The 17,365-nt window shown below is 35.4% G+C and overlaps 1 protein-coding gene across 3 annotated transcripts in view; it reads left to right on the top strand.

Moving 5' to 3' along the window:
* Positions 1–17,122, top strand: part of ACSL3 (acyl-CoA synthetase long chain family member 3) — a 65,037-nt gene extending 47,915 nt beyond the window's left edge. For all 3 annotated transcript variants that reach the window (XM_045560307.1, XM_045560306.1, XM_045560308.1), the window contains 10 exons: positions 529–679; positions 1,996–2,119; positions 2,377–2,448; positions 3,686–3,825; positions 7,025–7,197; positions 8,840–8,914; positions 10,224–10,415; positions 11,830–11,944; positions 13,214–13,371; positions 16,395–17,122. In XM_045560307.1, the coding sequence (XP_045416263.1) occupies positions 529–679; positions 1,996–2,119; positions 2,377–2,448; positions 3,686–3,825; positions 7,025–7,197; positions 8,840–8,914; positions 10,224–10,415; positions 11,830–11,944; positions 13,214–13,371; positions 16,395–16,552 (1,358 nt within the window). In that variant the 3' untranslated portion in view covers positions 16,553–17,122. The remainder of the gene's footprint in view (positions 1–528; positions 680–1,995; positions 2,120–2,376; positions 2,449–3,685; positions 3,826–7,024; positions 7,198–8,839; positions 8,915–10,223; positions 10,416–11,829; positions 11,945–13,213; positions 13,372–16,394) is intronic.
* Positions 17,123–17,365: the final 243 nt, after the last annotated feature.

Genomic DNA, 17,365 nt, shown 5'->3' with positions numbered 1-17,365 from the left:
AGAGTGAAATCCAAAGTCAGCATGGCCTTTGAGTCCCTATGTGTGGTCTTGGCAGCTACTTCACCTTGTCATCATCTTGTTGCACACTCCATTCTAGCCACACTCCTTGCTGGTCTTTAGATATGCCACACATGTCCTACCTTGGGGCCTTTGCACTTGCTTATTTTCTTCTACTTGGAACACTCTTCTCCCAATTCCAGGGTTTTTATGGCTCCCTTTCTCACTTTATTCAGGTCTTTGCTAAAGTAACAATTCTACAGAGAGGATTTCCCTGACTTTTCCATCTAAATAATATCTATTATAATCTTCTCACTTTGTCTTGCTTCATTTTTCTTAGTAGATTAATCTGTTTGTCTATCCCAATAGATGTATCTCTCTCATGTGCAGGGACTTAATTTGTTTTGTTGACCTCTGTATGAGGTCAGTTGATACTTGTTAAATTGAGTTAAATAAATGATTGTTAAAAAAATTGGTGATGTGACTGAATTTCTCAAAAGTGTGCTTGGTTGTTTTTTTTCTTCAATACAGAAAACCAAACTCATAGCAAACCATTGCCCTCAGATGTTGCAGTAATCATGTACACAAGTGGATCCACAGGACTTCCAAAGGGAGTCATGGTCTCACATAGTAACATTATTGCTGGTATAACTGGGATGGCAGAAAGGATTCCAGGACTGGGGTATGTCACAGTAAAATAACATTGAGTAGTTCAGTATTTGTCTGTTAATAATGTTAACATTTGTGTCATTTTAGTAGTATATGGGTAATTACTCCTTCAGAGTCTGTTTATAGTAAGCATTTCATTTAAAAAAGTACATTAAAAGTACATTAAAATTAATTGCAAAAGGGTTATAATTGTGAGGTTTAAAATAAAGTTGATAGTTTATTAAATTTCAATTTTTTTAAAGAGCCACTGGTATGGAAGTTCATAAAGTATAAATTTTAATTGTGTTTATAGTTGTAAAGCTTTTAATTAAAATTATCTTAATCAGCTGGGCATTGTTGCCTCTATAGTCATTTTTATATCTAAATATAATTCAGGTGAACAGATAGCTTAATCTAGTATTTTTTGAGCTTTTGTGTTCAGTCTCTGCTTTTTCTTTTTAAGACAAACTTCAGTGGTAGCTGGGTGTGGGGGGTGGGGCAGGTATAGTAGAGTTGGAAAAAGACTGATGGTGGCAACCAAATGGAAGTTTGTTAAGAAAACATTCCCAGAAATGAGATCAGTATTCTGATGACTGAAGTGTGCAGTGGTTGGATGTTTGATGCCTTTATACATAGAACTTATACACCCACAGACACACACATACACACACACAGTTACTGTGGGATTGAATTTGGGAATGGAGAAATTTTTCTTATGTATTTATACATTTCAGAAAAAATTAAGAGCAACAGTTCCCTTATAGGTTTGCCTCAGTTGCCTTCTATATTTTGGGTGTGGGGGCAGTCTTGAAATATATACACACACTTGCACATTTTCTTATATATTAAGATATAATTTATTATTTAATCTGATTCCCTTCTGTAAAATTTCTGACAGGGAGTTGTGGATTCTATTTGGACTCTTCTGGTTGGTAGTATATTAGATCTAAAGATGTTTTCCTCCTCAGATGATTTCATCTGTTCTTCAAAAGAACTCTTCATTTTTTATTTTTTCCAAACTCCTATTTCTTCTGCCTTCGCACTTTGCTTCTGCAGCACTCATAATTCGTGAGTGCCTTCAAGTAGGAGTGGAAACAGAACCCTTTCCTGAGAGTGCCTGCCTCCTCAGTTTTAGGTTGAGCTTTAGTTTTTCTTTTTTCTACCATCCCCAATGTCTGTTTGTCTGTTTCTGTCTCTCTCTTTCACACGAACACACACATACACACACTCCACCAACAAAAACAATTTCTCGGGGGCCCTTCTGTGTGCCTTCCAGCTTGTTCCCATTCCGGTCACTTCTGGCAGAGACGGCATCTGGCCTTTGCTTCTTATATCTCCCTTTTCTTTTAGAGAGGAAGATGTATACATTGGATATTTGCCTCTGGCCCATGTTCTAGAATTAAGTGCTGAGCTCGTTTGTCTTTCTCATGGATGCCGCATTGGCTACTCTTCACCACAGACTTTAGCAGATCAGGTAAATTAAATGTCTGTGACTTGGAAATACTAAAAAAATCATAATTATTTTTAATACTTTTTTCCCAGTCAGTATGATAGTATATTGTAAGGATGACAGATAATCATTTTAAAATAAGCTCTTGCCTTTTAAGTGCTTCTTAGAATATTAGTACATTAAAATGATGAATTTATAATATGCTTTTTGATCTAAGAATTCCATTGAATTTTAAAATAAAGATCATTTTATATGTGTCACTTTTTGTCTCTATTTTATAGTCTTCAAAAATAAAAAAAGGAAGTAAAGGAGATACATCCGTGTTGAAACCGACACTGATGGCAGCTGTTCCGGTAAGAATCCACCATTGTTCAATATTGAGTACTGACGAAGCAGCATCTACAGAATGCTAGTGAGAAAGATATTGTTGATAAGGTAGTTTATGTAGGATTTATTCCTTATTGATTATTGATATTGCCTTAAGTTTTACAGGATTTATTCAATTTTGCTTTAGCTTTATTCTTACTTACTAAACATTCAATTTTAGCTGCCATACGAAATTATCAGCTCCTTTTTCTAAATAGCTTCTTATCAAAATAAAAATCATTATGATATCTGTTTGCTGACTTATGGAAACCTAAAGCCCAGCAGGAGATAGCGGGGAGGGTTTGAGATCACCTCCTTCTAAGCAAATTATATGATTACCTCTTGGGTCCTCAGGGAAAGTCTGGTCTATACCAAAAAAAGTGACAGACAAGCTGGAGCAACTTCGAGTTATGTGAGAAGTACTGTGCATCCTGATAGAGAGAGGCCTGCGAATAAGATAATAGAAATGGGAGAGCAGTGGTTTTCTGGCTCCAGCTAATGTAGGCTTTCTGAGTTTGTCAGAAAGTGTTTAGAATTGTTGTCAGATACTTGAGTGCTTATATCAAGCATAATTATGTAGTTATTCCAAAGTCAGATATAAATGATCAATAGTTTGAGTTTTTATAATTATAGTTTACTAAGGTAGTATCCTACTTTAAATTCTTAGTTCTCTTAAAAATTACAAATAATTTAAAATTGTAGGGGAAAAACTTATGTTAAATCATGAAAGTATACTTCATAGTAATGGACCTAGCAAACAAAATGCAATGCTGACAAGGACAATGTCCTGCATATAGTATTAAAAGACAAACAGCCAAAAAAACCCCCCAAAATTCTTGTGTTCCTTTTGTGAGCAACGAATGTGGTACTCTGTATCTTTATAAGATAAAGTTAGGAGATTTTAAAAACCATCTTAAGTAGTTCATTTCTTTCTTGAGTTTACTTTTTAGATCAGAATAAATAAGATAAACAAAGTAACATAAAGAATCAATGATATATTCCTAAGATTTTTTTTCCTCACTCTTATGAATATCTAGACATATTTCAGCCATTAAAACTTGCTTTTACGGAAACCTCATTTTTAAACTAATTTTGTTTCTGTTTTAAAACTTTTATCCTGATAGAATACATCTTTTAAAATGCCTTAGTACTGTTGGAGTATTAGAGATTTGAATGTGTAAGGCAGCTGATATTAACTATGTTAACTCATTTTTATACATTAAGGAAATCATGGATCGGATCTATAAAAATGTCATGAATAAAGTGAATGAAATGAGTAGTTTTCAACGCAATCTGTTTATTCTGGCCTATAATTACAAAATGGAACAGATCTCAAAAGGATGTAGCACTCCATTGTGTGACAGGCAAGTAAAAACTTTCCGATACTCTCCTCCCTTGATAATTTAATTATCTAGTTCATATTAGTAGCCCGGTTGAAATAATTATAAAAAATAAATTTATTTTAAAAACTCAAAGGGACTCTTTAAAAATCCATCCTGTGTAAGAATGTGAGCAATTAAAAAAAAACTGCAATGTCATTTAAAAAATTGTTTTACTTAAAATGTTGCTGTTATTTAATAGTGTGCTTATATTTTCTGTATACACTTAGGTGAGAAATATTTTGAGAAGTAATTTCTCTTTGCTTTGGAATTTATTTCAGTATGAATATTAAATGGTAACTAAATATGATTAAATGTTTTGTGTTTAAAGTTTTAAGTGACCAGTTTTGTTCCATAGCTTTAGTTTTGTAGTGTTAATGGAGTACATAGATTTATGATTTTGTTATAAAATAGTTTAGGAATTAGAAAATGAAAGCATGACATTGAAATTATTTCTTATGGGAATATTAATATAGTTTTCAGATGTTTCATATCATTTAGAGCTTTATAAGTTTTTTTCTTATCTTTCTTTGGTTGTCTCTTTAGTGGGATATACAGTCAGCTGTCCATATCTATGTTCTGCATCTGAGGATTTAACCAACCTTGAATTGAAAATATTCAGGGGGAAAAAACAGTAAAAAAAAATACAGTATAGCAACTTACATAGAATTTATTAGGTTGGTGCAAAGGTAATTACGGTTTCGGAACATGAATTTTAAATCATTATAACTAGGCTCAAACACATCTTTATTAATCAGAATAGGAACCATTACAATCAAAACATTTTTGCCAACAAGAAATAAGTTTGTTTATTCCTGTAGCATAAAAATCTGTGCTTTGGGATTTGTCGAACTCTTAGAAAGCATTTGCTGCATCCTGCTGGTTGTGGAAGCATTTTCCCTGCAAAAAGTTGTCAAAATGCTTGAAGAAATGGTAATTGGTGGGCGAGAGAGAGGCCAGGTGAATATGGTGGAGGAGGCTAAACTTCGTAGCCCGATTCATTTAACTTTTGAAGCGCTGGTTGTGCGATGTGTGGTCCGACGTTATCGTGGAGAAGAATTGGGCCCTTTCTGTTGACCAACAGGTCTGGTAGTTTTCAGGCATCTCATCGATTTGCTGAGCATACTTCTCAGATGGAATGGTTTCACCAGGATTCAGAAAGCTGTAGTGCATCAGACCAGCAACAGACCACCAAACAGTGACCATGACCTTTTTTGGGGGGAACTTTGGCTTTGGGAAGTACTTTGAGCTTCTTCTCAGTCCAACCACTGAGCTGGTCTTCTTGGGTTATCGTATAAAATCTACTTTTCGTTGTACGTCACAATCTGATCCATCAAGAAATAGTTCATTGTTGTTGCGTACAAGAAGAGAAGATGACACTTCAAAATGATGACTTTTTTGATTTTCAGTCAGCTTGCTTATAGAGCTTTTTCACCTTTCCAATTTGCTTCAAATGCCGAACAACCATATAATGGTCAACATTGAGTTCTTCGGCAACTTCTCCTGTAGTTTTAAGAGGATCAGCTTCGATGATTGCTCTCAGTTGGTCGTTGTCAACCTCTGATGGCCAGCACTGTGCTCTTCATCTTCAAGGCTCTTGTCTCCTTTGCAAAATTTCTTGAACCAACACTGCACTGTATTTCGTTAGCAGTTCCTGGGTCAAATGTGTTGATGTTGCAAGTTGTCTCTTCTCCTTTATGACCCATTTTGAACTGGAATAAGAAAATTGCTGGAATTTGCTTTGTGTCTAACATCATTTCCATAGTCTAAAATAAATAGCAAGTAATAAGTCATTTGCTAAAAATGTAAAGGGAGAAATGTGCATTAAAATGATATATAACGTAACTACATTTAAGAATATATTCCAATATCAAACAGCAAATTTCAACAATGCTAAAACCACAATTACTTTTGCACCAAACTAATACATTGTATTAGGTGTTATAAGTGATGTAGAGGTGATTTAAAGTATATGGGAGAATGTGTGTAGGGTTATATGCATATATGCCATTTTATATAAGGGACTTGGGCATGCAAGGATTTTGGTATCTGCAGGACCAGATACTGAGAGATAACTGTATACTGGCTTTGGAGAGTCTGTTAATATTATTTTTTTAAATGGTTGCCATTTAGTTTTCACCTTTTTCAAAGGTTTTTTTTTTGTTTGTGTTTTTTTAAAGAATCCTCTGCCTTTTTTGATCAATGTAGTATGCAGTCTTTTTTATTAGTGTATTTTTAGAAACATATCAATTAGATGTCTAAATTGTTTGCTTTTTTTATGACTCATGGATAATTTATTAGATTTTTTAAAACAGTAAACACTTCAAAACTGGAATTAGTGAAACTTTAAAAACTGCTAGATTGATGATATAAATATGTACACATTTCTAATGAAGTTAAAGCAAAAAATTAATTTGACCTTAATATATTTTATAGATACAATAGGATTATTCAGTATTAATACATAATAATATGTATTATATTAATGATACATATGGTGTATAAATAATGATACAAAACTAATTGCTCTGGCCATAAGCGAAGGGTTTTCCATCACTATACAAAATTAAACCTGACAGTTTTCTAATTCAAATAATAATTGAAAAGTTCTGGTTTTTGTTTTGGTTTGGTTTTGGGTGTTTTTTGGTTTTTTTTTTTTTGTTTGTTTGTTTTTTTTGAGACAGTGTCTTACTCTGTTACCTGGGCTAGAGTGCAATGGCTTCATCATGGCTCAGTGCAACTTCAAACTCCTAGGCTCAAGCAATTCGCCCGCCTCAGCCTCCTGAGTAGCTGGGCTACATGTGTGTGCCACCACACCCAGCTAATTTTTCTACTTTTTGTAGAGGCGAGGTCTTGCTCTTGCTCAGGCTGGTCTCAAACTCCTGGCCTCAAGCAGCCCTCCTCCCTTGTCCTCCCAGAGTGCTAGGATTATAGGTACAAGCCACCATACCCTGCCTTGGAAAGTTCTTAAGAGGAAACTATATATTTTTCACTTTGCTAAAATTCTAGAAATTAAGATTTAAGTAGTGGGTCAAGAGAATCTTCTAAATGGGCCATGAGACCTTGAATAAGTCACTTAATCTCAAAATCTTGTATATCAAAATTGGGAGATTAGTCTAAATGATTTGGAAAATACCATTTAGTTTTAAAATCCTGTGATTCTCTGTTTAATTTTTTTCTTTAGCTTTGTTTTCCGGAAAGTTCGAAGCTTGCTAGGTGGAAATATTCGGATTCTCTTGTGTGGTGGTGCTCCACTTTCTGCAACCACCCAGCGATTCATGAATATCTGTTTTTGCTGTCCCGTTGGTCAGGGATATGGACTTACCGAATCTGCTGGGGCTGGAACAATTACAGAAGGTTAGTGTTGTCCATGAAATGGGGCATCCATCAGCGGCTGGGGTGCAACTCCAGGCACTTTTTTGATATGAGCTTTTCCTGCAGATATATAGGAGAAGAGTAATTAAGGTGTTTGTCTCGCAGAATAATGGTTAATTCTAGGTTCTGTGATTATTGATATTATAACAATTTTTAGAGTGTATTAGGTTCATCTATGGTCAATATTTCATCTAGAGTAGTTTTTTATATTAAACTGTAATATGTAATATTAAAAACTTTTAGCATTCTAGAAAAGAAGCTTTAGTAACAAGCATTGACTATTTTGTATACATTTATTTTCTCACATTAGTTATTTTTTTATGTAGAAAAATTAAGGTGTTTTTGTCTAGTTGTAGAGGTAAGTTTATGGGGATCTGGGTAAGTGTAGAGAGAAACTAGATTCAAGTCTAGAGAATATTATTACCAAAGTTATCATGGTGACGTGGTTGAGGAGGGGATCCACCTCAAGCACGTGGTTACCAGATGAATTACATATTGCTTCCTGTGTCTCTTTTACAGAAGAAAGTTATTTTGCTTTCCACTAGTAGATAAAGCTATGTATGCTTCTCCTACTTGTATTTTGTAAATACTGATAGATGCTAAACCTTTTAAGTTATCGTTTTTCCTTATTATTTTGAGTGCTTATGTGTACCATTCTTATGCCAGATTTATTTTGCAGTACTTTTTATTTTTCTGCTTTTCATTTATCTTCTCTATATTTTATATATTTTTTGAAGCTACTTCTAAGTCTTGTTTTGCAGGAAATAAGCAAGCTTAAATACATGCATGTGTGGTTTATTTCTTCTGAGGATCCTTAATTTCTTCTATTTTTAAGATTCAAATTGAATGTGTGATTAATCAGTAACATTTTTGTTTTAAATAAAAGTCTTTGACGTATTAAATATCAGCCTTTCATTTTTGATATTTGAATGATGTTTGAAGAGGAAACATAATGCAGTAGTAATTCATAATAGTGGAGGGTTCTTCCCTCAGATCCTTGAAAGCTAACAATCTTATTCTCCAGCCTGGTTCTGAGCTATTACGGTATTAATTTTAAATACGGTGTGATAGCATAGGCTGATGTGAGGGAGGCTGCAGAGATCTCTCTTTGAAATCGTTATATGTGGGAAGACTGGAGAGGTTTTTTTGTACTGCAAACCTATGAGGCCTGATAAGAAAGTGGAACAGGTATCAACCATTGTGCTGCATCATCTTTTAAGCTAGGGACTACAAACTTAGGAGTAGCTGCTTAAATGAGTGAAGTGGCCCTGATGTAAGACATGTGATGGGTGAGGATTCTGGGGAAACTGGAGCAGGCGTACCCTATCTAACAGAGGCTGTCAGTTGCTGTGCCTGAAATGTTGGCCTGTCATTGCTGGAGAGTTCACATTTATATGTAAAATTTCCTGATTTTTTAAATGGTAATCATTAATTCAGGTTCTAGAAAACGTCAGGGTGGACCAAACAGTACGATTGTGCAGTTCACTAGTTTGTGACTTATTTTAAGGATTCTTTGGGGATATCTGAGCTTTGGGATGAATCATCATTTTTGGTAATTTAGAAAAATGAAACAGTTTATTAACTACTTTTCTCAAATATTTTTATTCCCCTGTTTATATCTTAGTGTGGGACTACAATACTGGCAGAGTGGGAGCACCGTTAGTTTGCTGTGAAATCAAATTAAAGAACTGGGAAGAAGGTAAATTCAACCACATAGCATTTTTATAATTAATATTAAAATTTTAAAATTAGACTTGTACTTCATCTCCTTCTTTATCTTATTTTAGAATATAAACACCCAGAAGTTCTCGTTGTTCTTTATAGTAGATATTTTTTTATCTAGAGCTACATTAATTGCATTTGTTTTATTAATTTCAATGATGGTTCTGAAGAATTAGAGTTGTTTTTATTTTGCCCATTATTTTATTATATAAATGCAAATAAGAATTATGGCAAAAACTTGAGAAATGTGCTAAATGAATAATGTCAATAAGTTAGGAGTGATCATAACTTTGTTTTGTAAAAGCAAAATTAGAAGCTTCTATGAAGCTGAGGATTTTTACGTTTTTCCTTTTCCTGGAGGGCGTTAACCTGGAATTATCATAGGAAAATTTTCACAGTTCTGTAAAAGTCTGTTGCTTGTGCCATTTAAAATACTAATCACTTTTAAAAAATTCATTTGATCCTATTAAAATGTACAAATTATCTGTGATTTATTGGGATGCACGTTTCCTCTGTACAAAGTAAAGATAAAGATTCTAAGGCTCAAATGTCATTTTTCAGTTGTCTTTAGCAGGGTTAATGAAGATGTTCAGTAAGTTTAAGCTTGGAGATTTGTTCTGTTATTAAATGCATGACTTAATACTTGTATCAGTTTATTACTATGATATTTAAAACTCTATAGACTATTTTAAACAATTTACCTCTGTAGTATTTGTAATTATTTTATACAATGAGTGGAAGATGTTGGATTTTTTTTTTTTTTCCCTGAAACAGAAGTGCAGTGGTGGGCTTCATGGCTTCATTGCAGCCTTGAACTCCTGAGCTCAACCGATCCTCCTGCCTCAGCCTTCAGAGTAGCTGGAACTATAGGCATGTGTGCCACCATGTCCAGCTAATTTTTTAATTTTTTATGAGACAAGGTCTCACCATGTTGCCCAGGCTAGTCTTGGACTCCTGGCCTCGACCTCTTGCCTCGGCCTCTCAAAGTGCTGGGATTACAGGCGTGAGCCACTGTTCTAGCCAGATGTTGGATTTCAGAGTGTGATTTTCTTTTTCTTGGAGTAGTAGTTTAAAAGCATAAATGCTTATGGTTAAGCAACTGAAATTTTGCACCTGTTTTTAAATTGATAAACTTTGTTCATTCCTAGTGTCTGCCTTGCTTCCTTTGGGAAGCTCTAATTGGATTAAAATAAGATGTCCTTATTTAGAAACTAATAGTTTCAAATTTTCATGTGTTGCATATAGGGATTAAAATATTGAATTAACTCAGAATTATTGTTCATTAGGTGGATACTTTAATACTGACAAGCCACATCCTAGGGGTGAAATTCTTATTGGTGGCGAAAATGTGACAATGGGATACTACAAAAATGAAGCAAAAACAAAAGCTGATTTCTTTGAAGATGAAAATGGACAGAGGTGGCTCTGTACTGGAGATATTGGAGAGTTTGACCCTGATGGTTGTTTAAAGATTATTGGTGAGCCATCTAACAGTTTTTTTAAAAGTGAACATTTCTTAAATAGTTTTGTACAAGAGGTACAATGTATTTAGAAAAGATGTTTAATGATTTAAGTATATCTTTATGTAATGTTGGTATGGGCTGTTGCATCAAGCCTGGAATATAAAAGTTTTTAATACGGACTGTGGAATTTGAGGCTTGACGTGTTATGAGGTCTCAAAAACAGTTCAACAACAGTGGTATTTTAAATTACTCTTAGTCATTTTTTTCCTGCTTGTATAGGAAATATTCATTTTTGTGAATTTTTTGACCCCTAGAGATCATTGGATGGGGCTCTCCTGTCTGAACTGTGTCCTTCCCTTGCACAAGAGAATGAAGGAAAGCCAGGCAGCTCAAATACTATCACCTATATGGGGTGAAAAACACCTTCCTCTTCTTCTCACCTTTTTTTCAGTTAATGGCATTTCTACCCTGGTCATGCTAACTAGAAACCTGGGAAGAGGTGAAAGACTCTTCTCTTCAGTCAGCTCCCATACCTATTTCATAGCCCACTGATTGATCTTACGAGAGATATTCCTTGAATTCATACTCTTCTCTCTTTCTCTGTCCCTCTTGCAATGATTGTAGCTCAGGCCTACACCTTCTGCCACTCTATTGTGAAATTTCTCTCTGTTGCTATGCTTTCTGCCACTTAAACACACCCTCTCACTTCTACCATGTAATTACTAAACACTGTTCTTACTGGATCTCTTTCTTACTGTAAACCTTTTAATGGCTCCCAGAAGCTCAGTTCAGGGTGCCTCAGTTACATGACTGCTGTTCACTTCTCCACCTCCATCTTCAGTTGTTTCCCTTTTCCTCCATCCCTCTTCCTCTGTGCCGCTGAAATTCGAACCGACATGTTTCTGGCCTTTGCCTGTGCGTGCTGCTGCTTGGCTGCCCCTCACTCTTCCATGAAGGTGCAGCTCAGGGCTTACTTGTAGGAATTCTTTTCAAATCTAGTTCGTAGAGTCTTAACACTTAGCACTACCATATTGTATTGCAGTAATATGTTTTTGCATTATACGTCTCTCCAGATAGAATGTGAGCTTGCAGATGGCATTGAGTATCTTCTTCACCTGCCTGGTATTAATGGATACTAGGATCATATCTATTCAGCAGAACATACCTGAACCCCTGACACCGGGGTCCCTTAAGCAGAAGCTAATTGTTTTTCTCTTAAGAGAATGTATTTACTAGTACAAATATGAGGGCCTAATTTTATTATGTACTTTTAATTTTAGCATAACCATTAATGCTTAATTTAGCAAAGTTTTAAATAATTTGATGGCAAATTATATAGGGAATGGCCAGTATTTATATGTGTTAAAGGTGTTATTAATACTATTCTTCTCGATGTTTTCCCCTCCCCACCTTTGTTTGTTTTGCACAGATCGTAAAAAGGACCTTGTAAAACTACAAGCAGGAGAATATGTTTCTCTTGGGAAAGTAGAGGCAGCTTTGAAGAATCTTCCACTAATAGATAACATCTGTGCATATGCAAATAGGTAAGAAAGTGGAATTCTTGCTACTTTTACCTAAAACATTTGGTGTGTTACAGGGATTTCTTCCCTGTATGGACATTCTTTGTAAAATTATCCCAAGAACTCTTCCTTCTTTTCTGTTATCACTGGGAACAGTCTCCTCCTCATTATAGCCATTGGCTAACTCATTCCTTGCAATACTTCCCCTCATCTTCTTTCTCTGTATCCCTGTTTTCTCCTTTACTTCTTGCTGCAGTGTCCTATATGGTTAGGAGGTAAAGAAAATAAAATCTTCCTTCCTGCAGCTTTGGTATCCCTAGCTACCTGCCTCTCTGCATGGGGAGCTTCACAGAACCACTCCAGGGGAAAGGGGAGTAAAGAAATGTTAGTGAGCAGTACACTGTTCAGTACTTACTTCTCTGCTCTGAACTTGAGTCTGCTTAGGACCCTGGCCAGGGCTAGGGGCTCCCACCTTAAGCTGTGTTACAGTATGGCTTAATAGATAGCATCCCTAGCCCATGATGACACAGAGGCAGTTGAGAATCTGTCTATAGCAATTGCCAATTATTATGGGAAAAGAAAATCTGGTATCAGAAAAACCAATTTAGAAACAGGCTTTTGAGTACAGCCCATGTTAAAAATGAACTACATTGATTTATAAATGATTCTTCTCTTTAATTAGCCATTTAGTATTCTCTTTAGTGATGCTACAGTTCTGGATTATACTTATGTGATGGTGACCAAAACTATCCTTCTCTTCCTGTGCAGTAGCCATTTTTTCAAGTTGTTGTTTTATGATCTTTAAAAAAAGTATCTGCCTTCATTGGGCATACCCAGTGTTCCTCTGTAGACAAGTTCTCATGGTAACAAAAGCAAAAATGAATATAATCAAATTATTTTGATTCTTTAGATGCAGTTTTTAATTATATTTTAGTTTTGTTTAACCTGTTGCCATGAATTACTGATTTTTTTAAAGATGAATTTTCTAATATTTGTAAGTTTCTTTTAAAAAATGTATGCATGGCACTGTTCATAATAGTTATGTTTTCTTGAAATTTATCATGAAATGTCAGATTGAGATTTATTTAACAATGAATTCTGCCAAAGCATTGGAGCATACTATGAATCAGACAGCAAAACTAGCTGTTGCATGAAATAAATACGCCAGTACCAAGTATGGTACGTGTTTTTTAAAAATAGTAAAGAGTTAATTACTGTCATCGTAATCAGTAACTGTAGTTAACATAGTATACCATTTTGTTCCTTATCTAAGTTGTCCTTTGTATATTTCAGTTATCATTCTTATGTCATTGGATTTGTTGTGCCAAATCAAAAGGAGCTAACAGAACTAGCTCGAAAGAAAGGACTCAAAGGGACTTGGGAGGAGCTATGTAACAGCTGTGAAATGGAAAATGAGGTACTTAAAATACTTTCTGAAGCTGCTATTTCAGGTGAGTGTTCTGTTAAACTGATTCTAAGAACTGAGATGGGAAGAGAGTAGTTACATCCATTTAACCTGTTGTAAGGCTTAGGGAACAACATTTCCTGCTCAGAAACCATTTCTACCATTAGTAGATGGAAGAATATATACTTAACCAGTTCCCCAGTCAAGCCCCTCTCTCTAGGAAACAGAAATCATCCACTCCCACCAAACTGATGTACATGTATATTGATTGAATGGTCTTGTCTCTGCAGCTTTTGTTTTCTGGGTTGGGCCTTTCTCTCCTTATCTCAGCTGTTGCTTAAGACCCTGCTCAGTTTCCTGGTCACACTAGCCCTCAGTGAACCATCCAAAACTCGTTTTGGAACTTTATACAATGTTAGGGTACAGGTACTTGATTGTACTAATGTCCTATACTTGTTTTTTCTTTTGGTTCAAGACTAGTTTAGTATTGTTGCTTTAATAATTGACATACTATACAACTCATCCATTTAATGTGTACAATTAAATGGCTTTTAATATATTCACCAAGTTGTACAACCATCACCACAGTCATTTTTACAACATTAAAAGAGACCCCAAACCCATTAGCAATCTCTCACCATTATTCCGGAAACCCCCAATTCCTCATCAACCACTGATTGACTTTCTGTCTCCATAGATTTGCCTATTCTGCAGTTTTTGTATAACTAGAATCATAGAAGGTCTTTTGTGACTGCTTTTTTTCACTTAGCATATTTTCAGAGTTCATCCGTGTTGTAGCATGTATCAATACTTCTCAAGCCTTTTCTGAGGATGTATCTATCCTCTGGGTTTGTGGGTATAATATAATTGAAGAAGTTTGCCAGTTTCAACTCAGGAACTCCCCCTGTGCCTGTGATACTGTGCCTCACTGGTGCTGTAGTAAGCTGTGGCACTGGCATGCCACCTAGTGTCTATTTGTGATATTGTAGCCTCTGGTGTATTTTTTGTCACCTTTGTCCTTGATAGACCCCAACCTGGTGCCCTATTCCTTTCAGTGCTTTAAATTCAGGCCAGATAGAAACCAGTCTCTCAAACCCCAGAAGTCAGAACATTACATGTATGTTCCATTTTTCTTTTCCAAGGGGTAGTCAGAAGTCTGGGTTTTCTTCCCTATTGCTCTGCACTGTGCTGAGGAGAGGGGCTCTAGCAAGCGAATGCTGTGTATTTTTCTACCAGACTTTGATGCAATTGGTTTCATACTGTCCTGGAGTGCAGGAACCGCTTAACTGGTTTCTAAATTTCTTACATAGCTAATAAATAGGTCTGTATATTTGTTAAATCGGTGTCTCTGTTGGGGAAAGGAGAGACTGGGTTTTCCTTTACTGACGTCTCTCCTCCTTAGCACATTTCTTTTGTATACTATTATGGTGAGGCGTTCACTTGTGTTTTCTTTTTAGATTGCATACCGCTTGAGAGCAACAACTATTTATTCATTTTTATGTTTTTTAAGAATTATAGTATAGCACTTTACACTTAGTCATTCTTTTCAATAAGTATTTGTTGGCCAGGTGCGGTGGCTCACGCCTGTAATCCTTGTACTCTGGGAGGCCTAGACGGGCGTATGGCTTGAGCTCAGGAGTTCAAGACCAGCCAGCTGGAGCAAGAGGGAAACCCCATCTCTACTAAAAATAGAAAAAATTAGCCGGGCTTGGTGGCACTCACCTGTAGTCCCAGCTACTCGGGAGGCTGAGGCAGGAGGATTGCTTGAGCCCATGAGTTGGAGATTGCTGTGAGCTAGGCTGACGCCATGGCACTCTAGCCTAGGCAACAGAGTGAGACTCTGTCTCCAAAAAAATAAGTATTTGTTGAATGAATACTTGAAAAGTAAGTCAGTCCTACTAAGGACATACGCTTTTTCAGAACTACATCTTCCTCTTAACATCCCTTTGGATGCTTTCCTTTCCTCCCTTCCTCCCTCCATTTGTCTTAGTACGAATCTACTGGCATTGCATTAGGAACATGACAGCGAGGAAGCATCTTCACTGTAACTTACAGCGAATATCCTGGTTTAATGACAAGATTCTCTCTAAACTTTATTATTTTTTTAATTTCTGAAGTAATTGTACTCTTTATAAGAAATTGAAGGAAAACAAATAGGGGTAAAGGAAAAAGCAAAATTTCCTCTTTTACTTTCTCCTGGATCGCAGTCCCTAGAGGTGCATGGTTTTCAGCTTTGTGTGTATTCTCCTCATCCTGTACATCTAGATGTATTTAAATTTATCTAGCCTGTGCTATAACTTGCGGTTTTTTTTTTTTTTTACCTAACAATATGCACTTATGCACTGCATAATGATGTTTCAGTCAGTGACCACATATATGACAGTGGTCACATAAGATTATAATACCATATTTTTACACTACCTTTTATATACTTAGCTATGTTTAGATACACAAATACTGTTGTGTTACAGTTGCCTACAGGATTCAGCAGAGTAATATTCTGTACAGGTTTGTAGCCTAGGAGCAATAGGCTATACCCTACAGCCTAGGTGTGTAGTGGGCTGTTCTATCTAGGTTTGTGTAAGTACACTGTACACTGTGATGTTCACATGACAAAATCACCTAACAATGCATTTTTCAGAATATATCTTTTCTCATTAAGCATCGCATGACTGTATTAGATACCTCTATAAATCTAACTCACTTTTAATGACAAAATTTTATCCCATTTTGTGCCTATATTGTATTTAACTCATTCTCCTATTGGTGGGGATTTGTTAAATAGTCTTTTACTATTGTAATTCTCATACATCTTTTTTTACTTACGCTAGTATTTTTGAGGAATAGATTGCTTATTTATTTATTTAAAAATGCTAATCTCTGTATTATTCCAATTTTAGTACATGTGCTGCTGAAGTGAGCACGAGGGATAGATTCCTTAGAAGTGAGATTTGCGGACCTTTTGTTGGTTGTGCATTTTGATAGGTACTCAGAGACTGGGAAAGTTACACTATTTACTCGTATACTTTTAATGTCTTTGCCTTTTTTTTTTTTTTTAAATCATTTTAGCAAGTCTGGAAAAGTTTGAAATTCCAGTAAAAATTCGTTTGAGCCCTGAACCCTGGACCCCTGAAACTGGTTTGGTGACAGATGCCTTCAAACTGAAACGCAAAGAGCTTAAGACACATTACCAGGCGGACATTGAGCGAATGTATGGAAGAAAGTAATTATTCTCTTTTGGCATCTGTTTGCTACAGTGAGCTCAGATCAAATAGGAAAATACTTGAAATGCCTGTCTCAAACTGTGAGGCAAACTCCATTCCTCATTAAATCTAAAATGTTATTTCTCATAACATCACCATTTTTAACCGACAGGATTAGTAAAATATTAAGACAGCAAACTTGTGTCTGTCTCTTCTTTCTTTTTCCCCTCCTCCAGTTTACTTTACCACCTATGACTGTACTTGTTAGTATGAGAATTTTTCCGAATCATATTGGGGAAACAGTGATTTTAAAACCTCAAGTTTTTAAACATGATTTATATGTTCTGTATAATGTTCAGTTTGTAACTTTTTAAAGTTTGGATGTATAGAGGGATAAATAGGAAATATAAGAATTGGTTATTTGGGGGGCTTTTTTACTTAAGTGTATTTAAAAATACAAGGGTATTGATATGAAATTATGTAAATTTCAAATGCTTATGAATCAAATCATTGTTGAACAAAAGATTTGTTGCTGTGTAATTACTGTCTTGTATGCATTTGAGAGAAATAAATATACCCGTACTTATGTTTTAAGAAATTGAGATCTTGTGAATATATGCCTGTCAGTGTCTTCTTTATATATTTATTTTTTATTAGGAAAAAAATGAAGTTTGGTTGGTGCCGCATGAAACAAAATAGGAGTAGAAGGTTATGGTTTAATAGTAAAGGAGATAAACACAGCAAGTGTAGCACCCATTGATAATTAGTCTCCAGTAGCTTACTATCAACACGTTCAGTGTCTTCTATTTAGCTGTTAAACTAGGAATATATCTAAAT

This window comes from Lemur catta, chromosome 8, assembly GCF_020740605.2.
Source record: "Lemur catta isolate mLemCat1 chromosome 8, mLemCat1.pri, whole genome shotgun sequence".
Lineage (NCBI taxonomy): Eukaryota > Metazoa > Chordata > Mammalia > Primates > Lemuridae > Lemur > Lemur catta.
Note: the sequence above shows the minus strand (reverse complement) of the source record. Positions and strands in the feature narration are given on the sequence as shown.